Source organism: Octopus bimaculoides, chromosome 3 (genome assembly GCF_001194135.2).
Source record: "Octopus bimaculoides isolate UCB-OBI-ISO-001 chromosome 3, ASM119413v2, whole genome shotgun sequence".
Taxonomy (NCBI): domain Eukaryota; kingdom Metazoa; phylum Mollusca; class Cephalopoda; order Octopoda; family Octopodidae; genus Octopus; species Octopus bimaculoides.
The window spans coordinates 84,356,023-84,382,833 of record NC_068983.1 but is presented as its reverse complement, the minus strand read 5'-3'; the positions used below and the strand labels follow the sequence as shown (position 1 = coordinate 84,382,833).

At 34.0% G+C, this 26,811-nt stretch overlaps 2 protein-coding genes and 1 long non-coding RNA gene across 3 annotated transcripts in view; 2 read left to right on the top strand and 1 right to left on the bottom strand.

The window, feature by feature from the left end:
- LOC106872995 (polyubiquitin-C) overlaps positions 1-945 on the top strand; it is a 5,632-nt gene extending 4,687 nt beyond the window's left edge. The window contains 2 exon segments of the mRNA XM_052966253.1: positions 1-799; positions 801-945. The exon segment at positions 1-799 is cut by the window's left edge and continues 45 nt beyond it. Of these exon segments, the coding sequence (XP_052822213.1) occupies positions 1-799; positions 801-827 (826 nt within the window). The 3' untranslated portion in view covers positions 828-945.
- Positions 946-5,132: 4,187 nt separating this feature from the next.
- LOC106872998 (putative uncharacterized protein DDB_G0282133) overlaps positions 5,133-26,811 on the bottom strand; it is a 28,090-nt gene continuing 6,411 nt past the window's right edge. Inside the window, exons 2-11 of the mRNA XM_014920197.2 lie at positions 22,699-24,533; positions 19,791-19,952; positions 16,298-16,492; positions 15,649-15,798; positions 15,042-15,140; positions 9,439-9,549; positions 8,978-9,118; positions 7,380-7,480; positions 6,854-7,038; positions 5,133-5,901 (exon numbers count right to left, since the gene is read on the bottom strand). Of these exons, the coding sequence (XP_014775683.1) occupies positions 5,480-5,901; positions 6,854-7,038; positions 7,380-7,480; positions 8,978-9,118; positions 9,439-9,549; positions 15,042-15,140; positions 15,649-15,798; positions 16,298-16,492; positions 19,791-19,952; positions 22,699-24,528 (3,396 nt within the window). The 5' untranslated portion in view covers positions 24,529-24,533 and the 3' untranslated portion in view covers positions 5,133-5,479. The remainder of the gene's footprint in view (positions 5,902-6,853; positions 7,039-7,379; positions 7,481-8,977; positions 9,119-9,438; positions 9,550-15,041; positions 15,141-15,648; positions 15,799-16,297; positions 16,493-19,790; positions 19,953-22,698; positions 24,534-26,811) is intronic.
- LOC128247306 (uncharacterized) lies at positions 9,516-20,841 on the top strand. The gene is made up of 2 exons (XR_008263680.1): positions 9,516-12,937; positions 20,684-20,841. It is a non-coding gene; the product is annotated as an uncharacterized LOC128247306 (long non-coding RNA).

Genomic DNA, 26,811 nt, shown 5'->3' with positions numbered 1-26,811 from the left:
GTTGAGAGGTGGTATGCAAATTTTTGTGAAAACACTTACAGGAAAAACCATCACATTGGAAGTAGAACCTTCCGACACTATTGAAAATGTAAAAGCCAAAATTCAAGACAAAGAAGGTATTCCCCCAGATCAACAGCGTCTGATTTTTGCAGGGAAACAGCTGGAAGATGGTCGTACTCTCTCGGATTACAATATCCAGAAAGAATCTACTCTCCATCTTGTACTCCGACTGAGAGGTGGTATGCAAATTTTTGTAAAAACACTTACAGGAAAAACCATCACATTGGAAGTAGAACCTTCCGACACTATTGAAAATGTAAAAGCCAAAATTCAAGACAAAGAAGGTATTCCTCCAGATCAACAGCGTCTGATTTTTGCAGGGAAACAGTTGGAAGATGGTCGTACTCTCTCAGATTACAATATCCAGAAAGAATCAACTCTCCATCTTGTACTCCGACTAAGAGGTGGTATGCAAATTTTTGTAAAAACACTCACAGGAAAAACCATCACATTGGAAGTAGAGCCTTCAGATACCATTGAAAATGTAAAAGCCAAAATTCAAGACAAAGAAGGTATTCCCCCAGATCAACAACGTCTGATTTTTGCAGGAAAACAGCTGGAAGATGGTCGTACTCTCTCAGATTACAATATCCAGAAAGAATCTACCCTCCATCTTGTACTTCGACTGAGAGGTGGTATGCAAATTTTTGTGAAAACACTTACAGGAAAAACCATCACATTGGAAGTAGAACCTTCAGATACCATTGAAAATGTAAAGGCAAAGATCCAAGACAAAGAAGGTATTCCTCCAGATCAACAGCGTCTGATTTTTGCAGGGAAACAGCTGGAAGATGGTCGTACTCTCTCAGATTACAATATCCAGAAAGAATCTACCCTTCATCTTGTACTTCGATTGAGAGGTGGTATGCAAATTTTCGCAGAAAATTTCATGGAAGACCACAATGTCTGCAAACTACCAGAGGATGGTCATACTTTGTCCAACAGTCAGAAAGAATCTACTCTCCATTTTGTATAATGGTTGAGAGGTGGTTTTTAAAAGAATCATTTCCCTACTTGCCTAAAACCCCCATTTGACTTTACAAAAATTTGATCCTTTTAACCTGTGGATTTTCTGTATATAAATTTTCCACAGACTAGGTCTATTTTGTGCAAATCTAATGTTTGCTTAAATAAAATTGAACTATATCATGAATTAAGCTTTATTTTTTTTCTTCAAAATAATTTTTTTAGTTTTATCAATGTTTTCTTTTGTTTGCATTGGTAGTACAACTATTGACCCATAACTTAGAATTTCTCTGAAAGAATCTTAATGCTTTTAGGTTCTGAAGTAACTTAGGATGTCATTTTATTTTGATCTTAGCTATAAGCACCTTAGGTTGTTGGATTTAAATTCTGAATGTTTTTTCACTTGAATTATTGCTGCTTTGTAGCAGCTTGAGTATGAAGTAAAATGTATACAGTTGTATAGACACATCTTTGCTACTGTGTACATTATTTTTTGTTTTTTAGTGAAATAAAGCATAAAAAGCGTTTGTGAAATGCTTTATTTGACTTATTTAACTGCTATTTTACAATTCATTGCATTTTAACTTGATTTGTAAATTAGCATTGCATTGACAAAATATTCAGTGTTTCAACTTCTAATATCCTCAGATGCTTTTTGTTAAAATGGCTCGTGTAGAAGTAAGCTACCTAGCACATTTCAGTTTTTACATATGCTAGTGAAGTTATTTCTTTTTTTCTACCCTCTGTCCCTCAAGTTATTGGCTTCAATTTATCTGCAAAATTGTTGTATTGCTAATTTGAGTATTTAGTACTAAAATGGATTTAAGCTTTTTGCATTTGTTGCTTTGAATTATGGCAAATAGCTATTCCTGCTAAAAATAAATGCATAATAATTAATTTGGTGTTTGGTTTTCAATTTCATTGATCTGAAAATAATGCCATTAGCTTTAATATGCTAAAGTAAATTTAAATTTAACATTTTAGCATATTCTGCTTGGCTCAGTCATCTGGAAAGCATCTAAAATTTACAATTTTTATCCATGCTGTTTTGATAAAATGGCAGTGAAATTTGTTTAGACATCCAATGTAGTGGGTAATGCTACTAGTCACATAACTTTCTAATGTTTAAGGTTTGTACTCTACAATTCAGTTGAAAGGATGTGTAAGGTATGTGTTTCTGAGATATTTTGAGTCTTATTTTAAGAACTATAAAGGAGTCAATAGGTAAAAAGGTCTTTTGTTTTAAATGCCATTTTTATTGCTACAACCAGGTGTTTGAGTAACTGAGAATTTGATAAACCTTTCAGGTATTTACATGCTCAGTATCCTAACCAATATTGAGCTACGTTCTGCAGCACATTTTTTTAGAGCCTTGTGGCTCATTCTAGAATGAGAAATTCCAAGTAAGACCTTTCTAAATAGAAAGATACTTAGATGAGTAAATGCTATGAGAACAAACATCTTGACAGAATTGACGTGATTAAATATCCTGATAGTGTCTTCTACTCGCAGATAGTGAGTGAACTGTCACCTCAGTTGAAACCAGCCACAAACCTAGCTTCATTTGTCATATACTGGAAGTTGTCAACTTTGTAAATTTATAATTCAGAAAATTTGACCTTTTTGCAAGGTAAACTTAAGACTGAACACCACTTTCAGCTGCTGTAGCTTCTGTGGTTTGTCTGTAGTTATATTTTCCAGGTAAGATGTTTGACAATTTATATATTGCTATGTACTTTGCAAGGTTTTGAAGTTCAGACCTGGTAGATAAGGGAATCCGATCTCAACTTCAAATAAGCGCTAATAAAATTTTTCTATGTTAGAGAAAATTTTAGAAATTAGTTAACATCTTGGTGTCTATTAGTGATGGAGCACAATGCAAACAATACTGATTGAGGATTATAAAGTAATCCATTAATGCAATTCATCTGTGTATGATTCGACTCCTCTCTGAATAACTTAAGCAAAATCTATTTAACTTTTTGAATTGGATATTACAAGAATAAAACTTGGGCTTTAAATGAGTACTCTTTACTAGGACTTGGAATGGCACCAATGCAATCACTTTTAGTACAAATAACTCTGGGCTGCATTTTGAAAATCTTAAAAGGTATCCCTCTTAACTAACTTATGGGTGTTCAAATTTGCACTAAAAGTAGTTAAACTTAGGAAGTATGTATTAGGAAATGTTGCTGTTACATAGTGTGTATAGTATTTCCTTTTATAGGATGGTCAACACTTCTAGGTGCTACATGAGGTTTATATTGGTACATTCTGTAAAAATGTAACTGTTTTAATAGACAAATGTTACAGTGGCTAATACTGTTTTAATATCTGAAGCATGAGCATAAAAATACAAGGTAGGTTTGGCAAGCACTTCAAGCAGCAGCTTTTTCTCATAGACTTGACTCGTTTTAAACATCAACAATAGTTGACATATCTTTTCAAGCATCCCTATTCTGTGTGTAAACTTGCTCTTCTAAGTATTCTCCTAACAAGAAAATAGTCAGGAGGAAATGCATTTTAATTTCATTTAATATATTCTAGCTGAAAGTGGGTGGTTAAGTAGATTACTTTATTTTACTAGTCATAACTTGTTCCCATTTTTATTCTTTGTCACACTCCTGTTTTTTCAATGTTAAACATTAAAATACAATCTGAAGGCACATGGCAACCTCATAGTTGCCCATCTTGAAGCTTATCTTCAAAGCAGTGAAGATTTTCTGATTCATCTTAACAAAAAAGAACTTAATGGGATCTTTATCAAGTTCATCCAAAATTTATATCTTGAAACAAAGACTAGATTTAAGCTAGTTTTTCACCTGCATATTGCTACAATTGTATCTACAGAAAGTTTCCAGCTTTAATAGTGAAGGTTTGGTAGTTGAAAATTGTCAGATAATGTCTGGAATGAGATGTCAGAAAATCAGTGTACACTATATTTCCTTTTTTTAAAAATTTTATTATGACTGGATGGTTTTAAACAATTTGCATAACCTGTCAAATTGGTAAATTCAAATAGGCTATGGTATTTTAGTGACTAAAGGTTTGACAAAATTTGTAATATACAATTGATACCCCACCAGACTAGCCTGAAGTTGTTTCATTTTAAAAAATTTGTTGAAGTGTTATTACTTTAGATGGGGAGAGAGGTAACAGACTACTTTGCCAGTTCGAATTTGCAACCAAATCCTCATTATGTTTCACCATCTTTAACTGATTTTATGATCTTGGATACAAATTCTGGGGTTTAAACTAAAACCTTCCACCAAAATATGGTAACAAAAAGGTTAAAGATCGATTAATGTAAAATATGCATTGTTTTAAGCTGGTTATGGTAGATGTGCCTTTTAATCCTTAATTAAGGATGATCCCAGGTTATGAATATGAGCTTGACATTCTTTATAATTTTAGGAAAGCATATGATCATTTCATATTTATACCCACCAACCACTATTGAAGTATACTCTGCATTTGCAATTCATCAGTCGGACCTTTATGTAGTTTTTTTTTTCTAAATACTAAATCATGTGGTGCCAAATTCAGCTTTTCTTTGTCCTGTTTACTTAACACCCTGTATAATTCTGATGGATAGCTTGCACAAAAATCTTTTTACACAGGTTAATTACAAGATGTCATGCTTACCCTTTTGATACCAATCTACCTAAAATGGCTTATCTATATAATTTTAAATGTCTTGCAAGCACCAATTTTATGAAAATTTTATCAAGTTCATCCAAAATTTATATCTTAAAACAAAGACTAATTGGATTAAATTGAATACTTTACACACCATAGACAAATGTAATCTATGGTCTTTGTTTCACCACTCAAAACCTGATTGTTGGCCTCTAAACCATTGAGAAATCCATATGTCCCTCCTCCAAAGATAAATTGTTTAAATGCTATGATTACAAGGTGGAATGTCCGAATAAAATCTTACCTGATGCATTTGTTTCCACCATCTAAATCTTAATAAAAAATCCTAGTACTTCACATAAAAAATTGTCATATATTATTTATCCTGGACTAAATCTGTAAGCATTAACCATTCTAATCTCAACTGCATCTCTTGCACCTGTCTTCGACAAACAAACAAAGCAATATTCCTGGTAATTTAAATTTATTATGTAAAATCGATTTTATAAACCTACATTTAATTTACAAAAAGCACTTGTGCAGCTTCATACCATATCTACAATAGTTATCAACAGTTCAACTTTCTCTCAAATTTCTGAATTTGAAGTGATCGGCAACATCCTTTTATCAGACAAAATACTTATGCTCTGTTTTGACACATATTAGCGTAACTTTGGCTAGTTTCTCCTTTAACCAAATTTGTTTCATTATTGGCAAACTCAAGCCAACTATTAAAATAGTGAATATAGATTTTAATATACAATTTCTTCAAAGAAATGTTTCATTATATATATATATATATTACATTTTTATTCTATTGCTGTGCACATTCCATTCCACTATTATCAGGTGGAGCTTTTACTTCAATAATTTTATTGCGAGGAGCAAGTTTGCCTTTAGATTTCCTCTTTGTTTGTTGGGAAATAGCTGAGGGTGTTGAGGCAAGTTTCTGTTCCTTATTTCCATTCTGGTCAATTATTTCAACATCACGAGACATGCTGACTGTTTTCTTTGCTTTTGGAGAACCATCAAGGAAATCAACTGGATTGATAAAACCATAACGAGCAAGCTCTAATTTTCTTCGGTTGGTCTTTGATTGGTTTTGAGCAGGAAGTTTTTGTTCCGGTTTGCAAGGTTCTTTTTGAGATTTCAATTTTTCAGGAATATTCTCTGAAGTACTTAATGGGATCTTTTCAGTTCTAGTTTTCCGGTCATTTCTAACTTTACCAATTTCATCTGTTAATGAAAAGGAAAACATACCTTAAAATTATTTAATTTTAAAATTTCTAAGAGTTTGAAAAGGTCTTTGTAACTGAATCAATACAACAGAGCCATGGCTATTGCTAAACTGGTTATATATACACCTAGCAGTTGTATCTGTCAAAGCAAGAAAAGGAAACCTCTTCCAACTTTTATAGGTTTGGCACTGATTAAAGAAAAATATTTTGAAATTAAATTCAATGAATAATAATTCTTTTTAATTTTAGCACAAGGCCAGAATTTGTGGGGTGGGGTGAGGAGGCAAATTAATTAGATCAATCTCAGTACTTATTCAATTGCTATCTTCTATTGAACCTCCAAGTAAAAGGGATGTAAACAAACCAACATTAGTTACAAGCAGTGGTGGGGAACAAACAAAAAGACATCCTCATTTAATGTCTGTCTTTCACGCTGGCATGAGTTGGATGGTTTGACAGGAGCTGGTAAGGCAAGGGGCTGCACCAGGCTTTGGCTAATGGGCTTCTTTCAGTTTCTGTCTACCAAATCCTCTCACAAGGCTTTGGTTGGCCCAAAGCTATAGCAGAGGACACTCAGTGAAGATGCCATGAAGAAGCACTGAACCCAACACCACATGGTTGGGAAGCAAGCACCTTACCCACACTTTTATAAAAGATTTGTAATTAAATGCATCATCAAGTAGTGATAAGAATCAGGGTATTTATTCAAATTACAAAAACTGTTCAAGAAAAGTTTGAATATGCAGATTAAAGGTGCCCAGGGACTTTAAAATGTTAGAAATAAAATTGGTAAAAAATGGAAAAGGTAAATAGAATACAATAAGCATAGTGTAATACTATATTACTGTAGGACATTTCATGACTTATAAAGCTTTGCACTGTATGAACTTATAAGAGTTTGTATAAATTGAGATAGTACCCACCCCCAACAAAATACAAATTTCAAATACCTGGTTTATATTTTGAGAGAAGTTCATCAATTTGTAGCTTCAACTTCATGTTTCTGTAACTTAAAGCCTCTATCTGCTCTTCAGCCAGACGTAATTTCTTGATATAGTCAATAACTTGATGTGATTCTTGTATATACTGCATTTCTAGATTGTTTAGTCTTTCTTGAGTAGCCTGTAAGTCATTCCTGTAAGAGATATTTGCAGATACAAGTTGTGCCTAACAGCATAAATAATGTGATTAAATTACATAACCAAGGTATTGCAGTATATATTATTTTGCATATAAATTTAGTGGAACATGAATTTGCAGAAAAAAAAACAAAAACAAAACATTTGATTATATTATGTTAATTTTAGTATTCATGTAAACATGTATATAAAATATATAATTATAAAAACTAGAGTGAGGATTGGCAGAAATTATGTTTATAATTAACAAATACAATGACCATGGAAATTAGAACAGCAGTTTAGCAGACCTGTTTATTGCATACAACAATGGAAGCATAGACATAAAACAACTTACTGTTTTTTATCATTTAAAGACTTCAAAAAGTCGATTAAACCTTGATTTTCTTTGGTTCCAAATGTCTTTTGAATATCTGTTAGTTTGTCAATCTGTTGTGACTAAAAAGTAAAGATAAACATCTAGATGTTTCCCAAAACAGAAATAACAGCATATTTACAAGATATTCATCAATGCATGAAAGACAACTCATTAAAAATTTGCATAGCAATAAGGTGTCATAGTTAACTTCAAATACTGTCACTCGGGATTGCTTGAAAGCTGTTTGTCAATATTTCATTTCATTATGATGATTTCCGTTGTTATTTTCTTAAATCATTATCATCATCATCGTTTAACGTCCGCTTTCCATGCTAGCATGGGTTGGACGATTTGACTGAGGACTGGTGAACCAGATGGCTACACCAGGCTCCAATCTGATTTGGCAGAGTTTCTACAGCTGGATGCCCTTCCTAACGTCAACCACTTCGAGAGTGTCGTGGGTGATTTTACGTGCCACCGACACGAAGGCCAGTCAGGTGGTACTGGCAACGGCCATGCTCAAAATGGTGTATTTTACATACCACCTGCACAGGAGCTAGTCCAGCGGCACTGGCAACGATCTCGCTCGAATGTCTTTTCGCATGCCACCAGCACAAGTGCCAGGAAGGCAATGCTGGTAACGATCACATGTAAATTATTGAAGCAGTTGGGTACTCTGAAGAATCTAAGAATGCTATTAATAACAAAATTTTCATGTAATACATCTGGTAGAAACTCTTTATCTAGCTATAATTTCAAATGAATTAAAAAGCTAATTAATAAAGTGACACATGCTGAATAGTTCTTCAGCATGTGGCACTGGTGGGTGCAAGCATGGCTGAATGGTCAAGTACTTGAGTAATCACACGGTTACTAGTCTGAAGTGGCACTTCAGTTAAGTAACCTATCACAATTAAGGTCAACTCAAGTCATATCGTGGAAATTGTATAGAAGTTCATCAGATGGACAGTACTTGATGAGTTGCAGTTTTTCCTTCCTTGTCACCATCACCTTGAGTTGTTGCAAAGACTGTGAATATCACTCATTTGTCCTTAAGCTATAAAACAAAAACGAATTTTAACCCTACTGCTGTAAGCAGTAAGTTCTACCTAACTATGCAACATATTTGCAATTAAGTGAACAGTGACTTTAAACCTCTTATGGGGTAAAGTGAATTGTCATATTTTAACTAATCAGCTTGGCATCTGCCAGCTTAAATCCTCAAAATAAATTAAAATGTGTCATCTAGTTTACCTAACTTAAGTAGATATTAGAAATACAAGATTTTAATGCTCCATGATCTCAAATATTTAATTTAAATAATGCCCACTTATATATTTTCAGTGTTGGTGTCATGTAACAAGCACCAAGTACACTGTGAAGTGGGTGGCATCAAGAAGGGCTCCTAGCTGCATAAACCATGCCAAAGCAGACATTACAACCAGGCACAGCCCTCTGCCTAGTCTGTTCATGCCAAATCATACCAGCATGGAAAAAGGGACTTTAAACGATGATGATTCTTTGGTATAAGAAGGTTTCCATGAATAGATTAAAGAAATCTTTAGACTTAAACTTACCTCATGCTTTTCCATGTGTTTAATTTTTTCTTGCAACTGTTTAATCTCATGCTGTGATTGTGTTAGCTTGCAATTGAGATACTCCAGTTCAGTTTCATTTCCTTTGCTGGAGTTCATTTGATATAATGACATAGTTTGCATCTGTTGGTAAGAATGAGGAAATTATGAAAACCAACACTCCAAAAATAGTTAATATAAATATGAAATGTATTAGGACTATGTGTAAAACATACAAATTGTTTAATTTTTAAAAAGTAATTATTATACTTAATTTGTAAGTTTCAATGAGTTGTTAGATGGTACTGAAAACAATCAGAATGCCCAATCGGACAGTTATAGAAAAAATAGTATATTTGAAATGTTTTAAATACAAAGAAAGGTGTTTGTCCTACATTATTGTTAAAGAACAGGTAAACATTCTGCTCTGTTTAAACATAAAATATAAAAACATTATTCCATACTTTGAGTTTATAATTTTGTTGCTTTTCCAAATTATATTTCTCTTTCAAGACTTGGTAATTTTCTTGTAGAGCCATTAATGTTTTTTCAACAGAAATTCGGCGATCTTCCAACTAGTAAGAAAATAAATTGCATTCTTCATTCGCTTTGAAATCAAAAATGAAAAAGAAGCCCATAAGCAAAAATAAAAAAAATTCTTTGGTGGTGACAGTAAAATCTGCAACAATGTCACATTTTAAAGATAAAATCACAAGGGTGGACAATTTTTGCCAAAGTGAACCCTAGGATACATTTGTAATAGCTCTTAGATTAACTGTTATGGACTTTTATGTCTTAAGAAACTCACATTTATCTTGTTGAGCCATTTTACAAGTTTTAGTACTTTAATTTAGAAAAAAAAAAAAAAAAAAAAAAAAAAAAAAAATCTCATTCATGAAGTCAATAAATGTTTATGACAATTTATCTCGGGCAACAAATGAGACTGTCACTATTACCTTATTTGAAGATATCCATTTTGCAAGCTAAACAACTGCTTGTATTGCTGAGTAGATTTTACCAACACTATTGTTAGAACAGTAGGTTTAAAAAAAAAAGAGAGAAAAGGAAAAACACCTATAATTCTGATATTAAAGGGTTAAGAACTCCAACTGTGTTTATCTTTCAATCTATGACCTGTAAAAATTATAAGAATTGTTTTCCCAACTCAGAATTAAAAGATTTCATAAGCAAAAAAAAAAAAAAATGTTTGTTCCCAACTACTAATAGTCATGGATCTGTTCAATAAACCTTAAATCATCATTAAAGTTCCTAATATACAGGCATCATGGCCAAATGGTTAACAAGTTTGTTTTGCAATCACAAAATCCCAGTTTCAAGCTCACTACAGCAAATTTTAGGCAAGTGTCTTACCATATCTACTGTTCAACCCAAACTTAGTGAATGATATTGGGTAGATGGAAACTGTATGGCTGTCTTTGGATGTATTTTACCTGTAATTCAGTCCAGCTATGTCACATTGAATCCACTTGAGGATTACGTCTGTGGAATAGTCAGCTATTTGCACATAAACTCATTGAACAGGTAGTTCAGATGATTGGACAAGTGAAACCTGTAAGTTAGAAATTCTAAACATGGTCATTACATTATAATGATTTATACCTACATTCAGTACTCCAATTCCATTTCACTGTCCTTTCAAAACTCCATAACTAATAAATATATATTAGGCATGGCTGTGTGGTAAGAAGTTTGTTTCCCAATCTCATGGTTCTGGGTTCAGTCCCACTCTGTGGCATCTTTCCACTTACAACTTTGGGCTAGCCAAAGCCTTGTGAGTGGATTTGGTAGACAAACTGAAAGAAGCCTGTCGTATATGTGTCTGTGTTTAAGCCCCCATGACTGCTTGACAACCGGTGTTGGTCTGTTTGCACCCCCATAACCTAGCGGTTTGGCAAGTGAGACTGATAAAATAAGTACCAGACTTAAGAAAGTAGTCGATTCCTTCGACTAAAATTTCTAGGAGGTGCCCTGGCATGGCTGCAGCCTAATGACTGAACGAGTAAAAGGTAAAAGATATAACCTCAAACCTGTGTCTATAAAATCATACAAAAACAAAATTCAAACTCTTGCTTGTTCTATATAAATATAATCAGAGGTAGTAAATGATTAGAGACCCCATCAATTTGGTACAGCAGCAATTTTGACATGATGTGGGTAATAAATATTTCTCTTGCTGGATGTAGATAATAAATATTTCCCTTGCTGAATCAATAAATACGGCAAACTTTCGCTGCAATTTGTTATTCCAAGGGAGATAACTACAACTTGACATAGAACAAGACTTTTAATTTAATCTAATAAGATTAGACTAAATAATCTGAAAGGCCGCAAATGTTATCAATACATATCCTCTGTGTATGAACAAGACACTTAACTTGCAAATGGCCCAATCAACCGAGTTTTGTAACTTAGAGGGAACAGTCTCCAAAATGAGTGGCAGTGCTAAAAATTAAAAAAGTAATTAGCTGGTAGTACTAAATTCAACTCCTTTCTTGAGTATGATCTGGAAAATGTTGAACTATTATATTCATTTGATGAAGGTATACAACAGGAGTCTTTCTTCAAAGGGTCAAGGCATTTATTACCTGGAGGGATTTGAGTAAAGTTCCAGCCAGATTTAGTGTAACATGGTGGTAGAACAGTGAAATAGACAGTGCCAAAGAGCAAAGAAACAGGTGTGGAAGGACTGGAAGGGTTGGGGGAGCAAAGAACTATATCAGGTAGCTAGAAGAGAAGCTTCGTGACAGGTAAATCTTGGCTAGGGGAGAAGCAGAAAGGAAAAAAGTTTGTCAGCGGTATGAGGACTAGAGGATTGAGGTGTTTTGGATTGCAAAACAGTGAGTCAGAAAAAATTGTGATGTTGAAGGAGAGATGTGTGTTTGAATGAATGTTGGTACACTTGTACTTAGTGACTCTGAAAAGGAAGTGGCCAGGCAGTGTCCCTATGAAAGGCAGCTCACTGTGGGGAATGCATGGGAAAAGGAAGGCCTTCCTAATATGGACCCAACAGAGGGATCAGCTATCCAAGTTGACAACTGTATGATAGATAATTAATGATATGAAGGGGAAGTTCCTGATCCATCAGGAATCACCACTGAGATACTTTAAATATCTGACAGAGTGGGATACAGCCTAGTCACCTGTATAGTTAATCATGCCATCCAGGAAGGAGTAGCAGTATCATAGTTAACTGCTCAAAGGTAAAAAAGTAATTATAGAGGTATCAAATTTCTGGACCAGGTCAGGAAAGTTACAAAAAGGGTCATAGCTCAACTAATTAGGAAGAGAGTCAACCTAGATGAGATGCAGTTTGGTTTTATGCCAGGATAAACACTACTGATGCTATCTTCCAAGTAAGGCAACTACAGCAAAAGCATTTAGCCAAAAATAAACTGCTGTAATTGGTATTTATTGATATGCTGAAAGCTGTCCAAGCCATGTACAGGGATGTTATTATTAAAGTGAAAGTCAGTAATGAGTGTGTTAACAAGTTTAATGAGCAGGTAGATCACCAAGGCTCAGTTCTTAGCTTTTTGTTTATCATAGTCTTCCAGGCCATAAAAGAAATTTAAAGCTGGTTGCCCATGGGAGCTTCTCTATGCTGATGAATCTTGTTCTTATAGATGAATCTTAGTAGAAGTAAAGAAGAGAACAATGACTGGAATCAAAGTACCTCAGAGTTAAAGACCAATGTGTTGAGAGAGAAGACAGTACTGGTATGGTCATGTGATGCAAATGAAGGCAACTGCACAAAGAAATGCTGATCTCTAAATGTGGAGGAAATCTGTGGAAGAGTAAGAACCACAAAGATGTGGGATGAAGTGGTGAAAAATGATCTTCAGATGTTGAGTCTTACAGAAGAGATGACAAAGGAGGGAGATGATTGGTGATTTCCTGTGCTTGAGAAGACCAGTCCAGTTAAGTAAAATGAAGGTCATAAAGGTAGGTCATTTATGCCCATGCCCTTGCGCACATTCTGCACAGTCTGTCCCTGACAAATCTCTTCCGCACAACCCATCTTCCTAACACTTCCCACATCTCCTCACCTAAGTTCACCATTCACTGTATTCCCTCCATCTCCCATTCTCCCTTTGTACCCTCACGAACCTACCAGCACACAGTGTGTCCCTACCTAATAAAACCCTCCCTTTGTGTTCACTCACAATATTCTCTCCCCTCCAACACCCACTCTCCTTTTGCAATCTCACAAACTTACCCAGCCTATCCAATTCTTAGGTCCACTTCACTTATATACTCCACCCTGTAACTTGAGTGTACCCAACCATCACATCATCATCTCCAATCACCTCTGTTTCCTACTGAGGAGTAACCATGTGTCTCCTTTACTGCAAGATACTTATTTCAGTCACTCTATTCACATCCTAACCTTTCATCACTTGGTACAAAGCCACTCACATCAATACTACTTCCTACTCAGTTTGAAGAGTCATATAAGTTATTTGGCAACTTTACTGCTGCTGATGCCATGTAGCAAGCACCCAGTATTCTCTGTAGAGTGGTTAACATTAGGAAGGGCATTCAGCTGTAGAAACCATGCTAAAGCAGACAGTTGAACTTGACACAGATTTGCTGGCTGCTGTCAAACTGTCCAACCCATGGCAGCATAGAAAATGGACATTAAATGATGATGGTCAGTTGGACTACCAATTAATAATTCATAACCTGTGACCACTTGTGACATGTTAATGGCAGAGATATAACACTCAATGACCTAGTCCACCTAGTTGTGAATATTACAAGTACTCATTGATTATACAACATTCACACTACTATTAATACTTTGAGTTTTGTTTATCCCCAGGTTAGTTCTGAACAAGAATACCTATAATCAAAGAGTTTTAGCTATAACTACACCATCTGATTTTCGGACAATGTATCCAAGAATACCTTAGTTAATGTGTCCTTCCCTTTTCTTATGTAACTTTGTGGTTTAAGAAACATTTCACTGTTTCACAGTATGTAGTAGAGACACTCTTGTTGGCTAGCTTGTAAATACTCAATTCAACACTTCCCATGGTTATAACAGAGTGGGATTGGATGATATCCTAAATACACAGTATAACAACTAAGTCTTTAATGGATTATGGATCTAATACACCGTATAAAAAGATTACATTAATTTTTTATAACAGCCATTTATATGAGTCATGTCAGGGATACCATGTAAACCAGTACTACCTCTTCTATGGTCAAGTAGTCGGCAACTGAACTGGATCCTCAATTCGAGTAGCTTGCAACTCTTGTGATGAGGATGTCCGGACACCTGATAAGATTAGAAACAAGACCTGTTGAAGGGTGGATGGGCTCCTTGTGGGCTAACAGCCATCCAGTTGTGGAAGGCAATGGCAAACCATCCCAATATCTCTGCCAAGAAAATACTATGAAAGTCAGAATGAAGTAACACTATGATTTTATGTGATTGGAGAATTCATGGTTAATCAGGAAGACTCTCATCATGGTGTCATCAACGTGCTGCAAAAACATACAATACATGATGGTGACATTTAAGTATAGCCTATAATATTCTATTAATAGCCAGTTTATTACAAATTTGATACAACAAAATTTGTTTTAAATATAATTCCTCAATGTCAAACATTAACATCATTATCATAACCATTTTATTATGCTGAACTGGTTGAAAGAGTCTGAAAAAGTTTTTTTTTTCCACACAAGTCTCAATCTTGCATCAACTCATCTCCAATTTAATGCACTTTCAACCATTAACCTGTGCAATTTAATATCTAACCTTTAATATGCAATACCAATAATCATTCTCTCAATTTACCAATGTTGAAGCTTGTAGTACATTCAGTGGATCACATTAGAATACCCTGTTCATCTATTACTCACATTTCATTCATACACGACCTTACTTTTTTTTTGCAAGAATAACTATTAGAGAAAACAGCTTTTCCTTATACAGTGCTTGAACACTTCTTACAAGCTAATCGTTTGCACTCAATTTTTATTGACTAAAAAAAAAAATCCCCAAGATAAATTAATAAGGCTGTAATGTACTTACTTCAGAGAAAAGAGAATTGCCTCTGTCTTGCCGATTCATGTTCTCAATCTGAGCAGCATACAACTGAGCCTTTAAGTCAAGGATTTCTCTTTGAGATATCTACAATAAGAGAAATATAAAATTAAATATTATATAGCTAATTTCATGGAAAATAGGAATATCATATTACAATTATGATGATAATGATATAACACCAAAACATATGAGATACTATAAGAGTAATTTAGATTTATTAAATCACCAGTCATTAAACTTTAACCCTTTAGCATTCACATTACTCTGTCAAATGTTATAATTATTTTATTCACATTGTTTTGAATTAATCATGCATTATCTTGTATCTTTGAGAAGTCGTCAATGAAATTGTTTATTTTTCAGAATGACATGGTTGGCCAGATTTGGTCAGTTCGAACATAAAACAGATAGAATATTTGGACCAGATATGGCTGGTTTAAATGCTAAAGGGTTAAAAATAAATGACTTCTTCAATTTCAAGGGTGCAATTCACCAAACTACTCACTTAAATGAAGTTGATATTTTATGATGAAACTCATGAAGCTAATTTCATTAATTCTTTACATCAAGTAAATGGCTTTACAAAGCATACCTCAAGAGTTTTTTGATAGGAGTTCATTTCACTTCTTACTTCTTCATATTCTTGCTGTTTTTCATCAAGTCTTCTTTTAACCCTCAACAACTCCTCCTCCACTCGATTTGTGTTAGCATGACTGCTGATAAGTTGAGCTTTCAAATTTGTCTGTAAAGCAATGTTGAGCGAAAGAGAGAGAGAGATATGTTATAAGTCATTATATTTAAACATTACTTCTAAGCAGATCTTATTTTAACATTTATTTGCTCTTTTTTTTCACACCTGGAATGTTTTTTTTTTCCAACAGTAGTAGCTGACAAATATTTAAAGGTAAGATATAATAGGTTTAGAAGTGATAACCACATTAAGATTTAATCTGACACTGTATTGTCTTGACCTACTCCACTACTGTTTCATTTTAAGATACTGATAAATTATTATTTTTAATCTTGGTCCCATAATCAATGACTTTTCATTAGCATCATGTATTACAATGATGAAAAGATTAAATAACTTCCGAATGCTTCTAAATAAACAAATCCCAAATGGCTTATTGGATTTTATTCTGTTTGATTATTCAACTGTAATATTTTACATAATAAGAATGACATTATGCTCAATGGTTCTTTAGTTGCCAATGTTTCAAATAAAAAAAAGGGACACTTACACATTCAGTTTGAAGTTCTAACACCTCTTTTTCCAGTACAACTTGCTGTTGATTATCATCGCATAAACTTTGAGATGGATAATGTGAAACTTCTTCAGTTTTCTCAAGGAGCAGTTTTTCTAAATTTTTAATTGTTGTAGTTAATTGTTCTTCCTTTAAATTTGACTGTTCAAGTAAGTCATCTTTGTTTCTCAACTGCATCATTTAATTCAAATTGTATGCAAATATAAAGAAAGATTGCATTTCATGTTACAGCAATAACAAACAATATATATATATCATCATCATCATCGTTTAACGTCCGCTTTTCATGCTAGCATGGGTTGGACGATTTGACTGAGGACTGGTGAAACCGAATGGCAACACCAGGCTCCAATCTGATTTGGCAGAGTTAGATTGGAGCCTGGTGTTGCCATCCGGTTTCACCAGTCCTCACAAAAATAATCAATACACACTCTTTCACTGATTTGAGTAACTGAACTGTAGCTATGCTGGGGTACTATCTTCAAAGGTTTCCATCTATTATACTGACTTCAGTATTAGTCTGGTACTCATTTTATTGATTGATTTATTAAATGTAATTCAAAGTAAACTCAATCTCTTTTTCAGGTGTAAGTAAATGCCACAAAAAATTTGCAAACATACATTCACATGACAGACTTCTGTAGTTTCTGCTTACCAAATTTCACTCACAAAGAATGAGTAAAACTTGAGGCTTTGATACAGAAGACACTTGCCATAGGTGCCATGTAGTGAAATTGAACCCAGAACCATGTGGCCATAAAACAAATTTCTTAACCACACAGCTACACCAGCACCTATCATATTTATTCATGTCTAATGCATATCATTAATTATGAGATGTAAAATCCTACAAAAATATCTCTGATGACTAATATGCAATTTTTTTCTTCAGTGTTATGATGTGTAAAAAAAGAAGTGTTCAATCAGATTTATCATAACTGCTGTGTAAAATATACTGAAAATGTTGGCAGCTATTATAGTAGCCAGTCCTCCGAACTTACCTAAATTAATCTGGACAATCTCTGTTCCTCCAGTTACCCAAACTACATCTCACCAGATTCAGAATTAGGCATGTTGTCAGATTTTTCTTCCTTGAAATATTACTCTTCTGGAATTTCCCACACTACCTTTGTGTTTTTACCACCAAATACCTCCTGAAGTCCAAACTAAACATGAATAGCCATACCCCAACTGTTACTATATCCCAATTAATGAAGTCCTCAAAAGGTTGGGGATTTTTATTGTATCTCTATAGACTAAACAAGGATTTCTTATTTAAGCATAAAGCACAGCAATTTTTAGGAGAGAGGTTGATTGACATGACAGAGCCCATGTACTTGGCAGGTATTCAATTTCATTGAACCCCAGAGGAACAAAAAGCAAAATCATCCTTGGAAGGATTTGAATTCAGAATGTAAAAAGCTGGAGCAAATGTTGGAAGCCATTTTTACCAACATTAATGACTCTCCCAACTCAAACAGTAAAAATTTCTTGAGTTTGGACAGACTTTTGATTGCATTAAATAAGTAGGTATATACCGTAAATCCTCGAGTATAGTCCACCCTTGAGTATAATACGCAGGGGATTTTTAGGTGGCTGTGCCTCTGAAAAACCTAAACCTTGTGTATAATATGCACCCCTTCTCTAACTTGAGTCAAGGAGGTCTATATAACGTCCTTGATTTGTAAACGTATATATGGTAACGTCCTTTATTATTATTGTATATATAACATAATGCAAGCATATAGCTTTTTTGTGCACTTTGCAGAAAATAAAGAAATAACAATAATAACGTCCGTGAAAAATAAATATTTTGCCTTTACATATTTATCACTTAGAAAATTTTGCTTAGAAAATATTTTTCATTTTTAACCTCGTATATAGTACGCACTAGAAATTTTGACCTTTAAATTTTGGGGAAAAAGTGCAGATTATACTTGAGGATTTACGGTATTCTTTCTTGTACTTTGTATAGGTTTCAGTGTTCCAGCTATGGTTTCACCATAGCACAAATGTAGTTCATTGTTAGGCAAACATGGGATAAAGCAGAGTACTAATCATAAATAAGGAGCACAAAATCCTAGTACCAGTTGAAAAATGGCCTTGCTCAATATATTAGAAGAGAGTAGAGAGCAACTTTATGTGTACTCAATGCATGCAATGGATACTCAAAAAAGTATAGTGATTTCTGGCAAATAAACAAGAGAACCAGACTTCAGCTGTGCAAGATAGGAATAGGAGTATCAGTGAAATGTTGTACATATAGTACCCACATGGCTCACTAGAGATATAACTGATGGTTTGTTAGATATGTAACTTACTTTGTGCTGGAGTAATGAGAATATGGTAGTCAAAGTAGGACTGAGGTGGAAGAGGTTCATTTGGAGTTACTTTTGTTGGTAACAAGGTACATATGTTTTATATAGACAAAAAAAGTGGTTTTATATAAACCACCTTTTTTATATGTAAGAAATATGATGTGCATTCAATTCAGAAAATTTGCAATGGCCAGAGAATTGATTTGAGTATGAAAAATGTTTCTTGACAAGCTGAGAACAAGTTGGCTGAAGGAACAGCTGGGCATTAAAAGCATTGATCAACATGTGCAGGATAGGGGACTGTTAGTATGAATATGTAATGATGACTTGATAAATGCTAAAGATAAAGGAAGTCAAGGGAAGAAATGGTGGGATTGGACCTCAGTATGTTATGCCTCACAACTAAAATACCATAAATTTGACAGAAGCAACAATATGGTGTACTGCAGACTCATTTCTCTCATGCCAGCTTGGAAAAGGTATAAATTACAATGATTGGTTTTTGATGAAGAGGAAGTGTATGAAGATGTAACTTATTCCTTTGGTTCCAGAATTATAGGTGGTATGGATAAGCTCTTCCCGAGTAATTTGTCTAACTTTAACTTGAATACTTCTACAACCACAACATACAGATCACCTAGTCACCCATGTTCTAGTATAGCAGAGCTGTTAGTGAGGCCTCAAGAATCTAAGTTCTTTGTCTATTCTGTACACCACTTTGGCACTACACTTCAAAATCCAGTTCTGCTATAAGCATAATGTTCATAATATTAACAGAGGCAATATCAATACTGAAAAGTAATATTTATGCCCACTTAAACGTGGATGTTCTGTTAGAACAAATTATACTGCAGGAGATAACCTCTTGTATTGGCTTTTGGTGCAAAATGCATTCTTGCTTATATCGCTAGTGGGAGGATAAATCCCCACCATGTCTAATGCTGAGACCACATGATTTCAACCTTCCTTGAATTTTCATAATACTCACTGTGAAACTTTGGTTCCGGTCATTACAGATTCTGCACATATATGATTGCATAAGTATCCCTTCTCCTCCCACAAAACAAACCTGTATATCATTAATCATGAAGCTGATGAGTTTACAAAATTCTGGGAGTATATATATTCACATACAAAACTATTTAACTTACTTCTCTTTTCAAAGTAGCTTCTTGTTTCTGGTATGACTCCACCTCTTTTTTGAATTGAGTTATTTCATTTTGGAGCAGCGAAATTTCTTCATTATATTGCTTTTCCATGTACTCTTTGGATTCTAACTTGAATTTTGTAGAATGTTTCTCATTTTTCAGTTCCTGCAAGACAAACAGAATAGAATGTAGTAATTAAAATATTTCAATATATCTGAGGATTAAATCAACAAGTGGATCAAGAATATCTTGTGGATATCATACTAATCAACTACTTTAGTTCTTATACACAGCTGCAGCCCATAAAGGAAGAGAAAGGAAGATACTGGAAACAAAACCATTCTAAGTTCCATGTATACAAATGAGCTGAATGTTCTGAAGAAAGGCTTCATGCAGTGTGGGAGTAGTTAGTAGGTAGCTATGTTTTCTATCAAAGATTTCAATAAAACTGGGAATATAATCGGATTTAGCAAACTAGAATAGCACACACAAAGACTAGTAAGTAAAGTAGATCTCACATATGTAATATAGTGAGCAGAAAAATAGATTAACTGGGATTATCAATACAATAGATATAAACTTTCTCTCAGTTCATTTTCATATGCTAGCATGAGTTAGATGGTTATATCATTAAGATATTGTTTTTCAGCTAGATGACCCCCTTGCTAATCCTTACTTGTTCATCAAGTAAGGGATATCTAATTTACATATCTTCGGTGTGAAGGAGCAGGCAATTTGTAGATAGAAGTAACAACAACGCTACTTGAATTGAGAAACTTTCATAGAATCCAAACTGTAAACACACAGTCACATACATATATAATGTAGATTCTTATCTATCCACCCTGATGAAGGAGGCTCTGGATTTTACCAATGTTTATTTGTTTCCATTACAGGCTGCAAATTTCTGATGACCTACATCTGCCAACATTATGAAGTAACTCTGAGCCCTCAGAAACAGCTGTCGAACTTGTAACACCTTTGCCCCTCTAATTCTTTGAGTCTATGTAATCTGAGTAAGTTTGGTCTATTAAAAAATATGTATATATTTATACTGGATTGTTAATCATCTGAAAATTTTAAATCTGCTGTCACTTTTTACATGTATACATATATATATATTTTGTATATTGAGACTCAAGGTTTTATCTGTTTATTTGAATCATTGTCTCTATATAATATATGTAAGTATATGATGCACTCCTTTCAGTTTCAGTCTTCCGAATCTATTCACAAGGCTTGGTCAGCTTGGAGCCAGAGTAGAAAACACTTGGCTAAGTGATAAGACTGAACACCAAACAATCTGGTTAGGAAGTAAACTTTCTAATCACACAGCCATGCCTACACCACTAATGACGTTTAAAATCTAAGAGGAAAAAGACTACAATACAATCAATAAATGTTTTGGAATAATGGAAATTCAATATGAGAGTAGACCTGGTTTTCAAAACAACTTATAAACGCAACAGACTAGTTTTAGTTTTTTTCAGAAAAGCATATTCTACTTAGATGGTAACACTAAGAGTAATTCATATATATATATGAGGGGGTGGTGAAAAGTTCCTAGCTTTAAGGGTATTGCAAAGAGCCTGGTTGGAGGCCCATCCTTCCAAGTTCTTTTACAGGGCATAGAAAAACTGAAGGACAGCTGTAATAAGTGTGTGAATCTGAGAGGGGAATATGTTGAATAAAATCATAATTAGCTGATCCTCCTGTATTTTCTTTTACCCAAAGCCAGAAACTTTTCAGCACCCCATTGAGTGTGTGTGCGTGTGTGTAATATATATATGAGACTGAGGTGTACGTATGCTGCTATATTTTATATATAAAAAAAATACAAAAATGGGACAAGAACGCAAAACATCCAGACAGACAGGTGATATTTCAACATGCGCCAGCTTAATTTAATTCGTCCTTAGTCGAAAAACACCTGTTGTTTTGTCCTGTTAATTGCCTTTGTATTCATGTAACATTTCTCTGTTTTTTTCCGTCCTTGTTTTTGTATACATTTGCTGCTTTCTTCCAAGGAACCTAATGCTCTTAGCTTAGTTTTTCCTTGGGGCTGGCCAGATTGGAGCAATCTCGAGTATAACCAGCTGAAATTGCAAAGATAATCTGGAACTTGACTGAGGATAGAAAACTCTGAATGACCCATCCTTGTTTTCTTTGTATCGTCTGTCTGGATGTTATGAGTTCTTGTCCCATTTTTGTATTTATTTATATATATATATATTCACATACAAATACATACACAGGGAATGTAATGAATATCAATAATATGTTCAGAAGAGCATTCTACTTACTAAACACCAAATATGATAGTCTCACAAATGTAGTGCACAGAGAAACTTTTGATAAATTGAAATTATTGATACAATTAGTAGATAAAAATTACTTCTGAGATTGTTAAAAAAAAAAAAAGTAATAGAAACAAGTCTAAAAATCAACTGAAGTTGAAAAAACTGTAAAGAATTCAATGTAGAAGTAGATCTAGTCTTTAAGTCAACAGGTGAAAGCTACATACTCTATATATACATATATATATGTACACACACACAATAGTTTTACCAACAGTATAGAATATGCTTTGCTAAGACAATCTAAAAAGACCAAAACTTGACCTTATTTTTTTACTATATTTGAAAATGGTGGAAAGTAATTGAGTGAATGGATAATAGTATTTAGTGAATGATCAAATCACAGTATTACATTTAAATGCGGCACATACTATCTGATGCTAAAATTATAACATACATACATAACTCCGCATGCAACTACATGCTAATATTTAAATACTAATATATACATGCACTTGTATGCGTGTAGAAAATGAGTATATTTGCTAGCATCTCTATACTTTCAGTACTGCAAACTCATGCCTTTATTCATGATTATCTAAAGAATACATTACCTCATCAATTGTAATAATTTTCTGCTCAAGTTTGTCCACTTTTTCTTTGAGTTCCTCATTTTCTTCAAGAAGTTGCTTACCAAAATTTACAGCCTGATGAATCACTTTTTGTTTATCATCTAACTGCTTTGTTAAAGACTCCACTTCTCTCTCTTTCTTTAAAAACTTTTCTTGCAGATATAAATCTTCAAATGTTTCACAGACCTCTAACTGTGAATCCTGTGCCGATTGTTCAACTACACTTTTATTTGTATGGTCAGTTTCGCTCTTCATAAATGACATTGTTGCACTGTTTGCATTGTTACAGTCAACGGTAACTTTGTAAGCTGGCCCTGTCTTTATACTAGCATTGAGAGTTTCTTCAGCAGTAAAACTATTTACAGTGTTAGAATTTTTGACAGGGGATTCAGTCTTTATCATATCGACATCAATGTCAATTTCTGTAGAGGATTCAGTCTTTATCCTTTCCACATCAATGTCAATTTCTGTAGAGGATTCAGTCTCTATCCTATCCACATCAAGGTCAATTTCAGTAGGGGACCTGGTCTTTATCATATCCACATCATTGGCGATTTTAGTAGGACTCTCTGTCATATCAACATTAACAGCAATTTCAGTAGAAAGTCTTGACTTTTCTGTATCAATATGATGACATCCCAAACTGTTTCCATCATTAATTTCATCCTTTATCAAAGTACATTCTTTTTCCACGTTTCTTTCAAGACTGAAGTTATTTACAACACTGGAAATATCTTTGTCTGTCTCTGCAGTAACATCATATTCATCAACTAAATTTCCACATAAGAATTTGGAGCCATCATCCCCATAATCATTGTTATGATTGTTGCCAGTTTCATTATCTCCATGGTCATTACTATCATTGGTAACATCATTACCAATATTATCTCCATCATGGTCTTTAATATTAGTAACTGAGTGATCTGCATTGACATTAGTATTATCATAGCTCTTAATATTACTATCATAATTAACAATGTTATTGTTGGTATGGTTTTTAATACTATAGTAATGAATTTCGTTATTTTCTTGACCCTTGTTATCCTTAACATAATCAGCAATATCATCAGGGTCATAGTCTTTAATACTAACATCATGATCAACAATATTATCATCACCACACTCATTATCACTAACATAATTATCAGCATCAATGTCAGGAATCTTCTTAACCCTATTCTCATAGTTACTAGTGTCCTCACTGTCACAATTCTTCATGTTACCATCATAGTTTTCAATATTGCAACCATCTTGGTTTTTATAACTATTATCACTGTTTGATTCATTCATCTCTAAAATTCCACAAGTCTTTGAATTTGATGAGAAAGCTTGGGAAAGCTCTTCTTCTGATGACAAAATTTCTTTAGGCGTTCTACTTATTTCTTGAACTTGGTTTATATTTTCCTCTCTTAACTGGGACATAGCATGCACTTGTTCTTGTCTTACATTTAAAGAATTACTTTCAAGGTTGGATTCTTGAAAGCTCTCTTGATTTGAAGTAGTTGCCATTGAGGAACCAGTTAAAGTCACTGCTTGTTCAAGTTCTTGCTCCAAATTCATGGCACAGTTTTCAAACAAAACAGAATTATTTTTGTTAGTTGTGTCAACATTACCATATAAATTTTTACATCTACTGCTTGCGTAAATATCTTTCATGTCAGTTAAGTCCACTGTAAAGTCCTCACAAACTGAATGTGACAAAGAAGAATCATCCAAATTATTTGTTGCAACAAAATCGTCATGCTTCAGAGGATTGCCCAAAAACTCATTTGAGTCAACCCCTGCTGATACTAATTCATCCATTAAACTCATTTTAACTGAAAAGATATACAATAAGAGAAAATATTAACATTATGTTAATGCTATATAACAATGTTTCATTAAACTGAAAAAAAAAAGTTAAATCAAAATCAGTTATAGACTGAAAGATTCCTGTATATTTTTCATATACTCAATTTGAATCTAGCAAACCTTAACATTGACATTTATTCAAACAATTAAGCAATGCTTAACCCATTACCTACCAGTGATCTCATATGAGATCACTTAAAAATTACAAATTTCGTAATTATCTGTCAATATTTACACATATCTAACCTTTTTGCTATATCTACTAGGTATATTTCTCTGATATTCAAATGAGGTTTGCTAATTTTTCACTCAATATCTCACTTATTTCTATTTAAAATGTTATTTTGATCATTCTAGCGTGTTTCTAAGGCTGTTTTATGCTAGAAATCAAAGTTTCATAAAAAAAATTCCAGTTAATAGAATTATGGGAGGTAATGGGTTAAGTGAACAAACCATTCTATTAATGCCAGCCTAAGATGGGCAGATCAGCAAACTTTATTCAAAGCCAAGAATATTTGGATGTATATTATGCCAAAATGAGAATATGTCGTTATTTAATATTGGATAATGCAATCTCAGATGACTACAACTAAAAATAAAAGGAAAAGACAAGGTGGTTAACTAGAATGCCTGCGATCAATTTTCTGCTTGATCAGGGTTTGACCTAATTGACCGAAACACCATAAACAACACAATAAAATATATATTCTTGAATCAAAACAGAAGTTGGTATCTTACAAGTTCTCTGAAGGTTACAAAGGAAAGGATATTATAGTGATGAGGAAATGCAGCTGTGACATTCATACTTCTCTCAAATGCTCTATCAAGGATGATTGGATATTTCAGTTTAAGCTCTAAAACTGAAAAATTTTCCAAACAGAAAATAGATTCCTTGAACCTTTTGCACATGCAAAATTATGCATTATTAAAAACAGTTACTTAGGCCCAAAAAAGGATGTGATGGTCATGATTGGCACATTTAAAGAAGATGAGCATCTAGAAAAACAGACAACATATTGTCTACTGTCTCAATACATTGAATGCCCTATCTGGCTCTCTTAAGGAAATTGTAAGTGGTTGCTTAACCTACTGGAAATAGCTGGACTGAGTGATAAAAAGAAACAACAAATAAAAGACGAAGATGGAGAGACTAAAATAAAACAGAGAAATGGTAATTAAAAAATAGCAACAGATTTACTAAAACCTTCAGTCAGTAAAACAATTAATTTCAATTTATTGAATGTAGTTCCTTCTACCACTTGAATTTACTAACTTTTGAGAAAATAATCAGTAAAACTGTGTTATTTCTGCTTGGATGATTCAGTAGAGATGTTAAACATGCATGCCACCTTCTGTTTTTTTTTTTTTTTATGTAAAGGGATGTGGTGCATGTTTAACAACTATGAAATTAAAAGAAAAAAATCCTGAAAACATTGATTATCTATATATATAAAATACGGGTGACTAGGCCATGACTCACACCACCAGATATTTTAAGCATCTCAGCAGTGATTCCTGATGGGCTGAAGGCTTTTCCTGACATCATATCCTTAATTGCTTTATCTACCAGCGTGCTATCTATTTGGGTAGCTGGTCCCTCTACTGGGTCAACATTTGGCAGGCTCTCTTCCTCCCATTCATTCTCCACATTTAGCAGCCTTCCATAATGGCTTCTCCAGAATCATTAAAAGTAAGTGCACCATTACCCATGCGGACACCTTTCTCTCCTGTGACATCACAATTTTCTCTCACACACTGTCTTGCAATCTGAAATACTTTAGTTCTTTGGTCCTCATGTCACTGAACATTGGCAAACTTCTTTTCTGCTTTTCCTTTGGCAATGTATACCTGTCACCCAGCCTCCCTTCTGGCTATCTGGTACAGTTCCCTGCTACTCCGACTCTTCCAGGCTTTCCAGGCCTGTTTCTTTGCTCTAATGGCCTTATCTACCGTATTATTCCACCACCACGTTACTCTAGGTCTGGAAAGGACTTTGCACCAGCCACAGATTTGGTCTGTGGTGCTCAGTAAGCTGTCCCACGGGAATTTCCAGTTACCCTCTATGTCCGAAGTTTGTAGGTCCTCCTCCCTCTCATCAAATTTCTCAATGAGGATGCCCCTAAATCTCTGACCATGTGAAGGGTTCTTTAGCTTCCAAATCCTTCTTTTCTGGATTAGTCTGCTTCTTAACATCCTTCTAGCCTCGAGTCTAAAGTCACTAATAACTAATCTATGCTGGGGGGG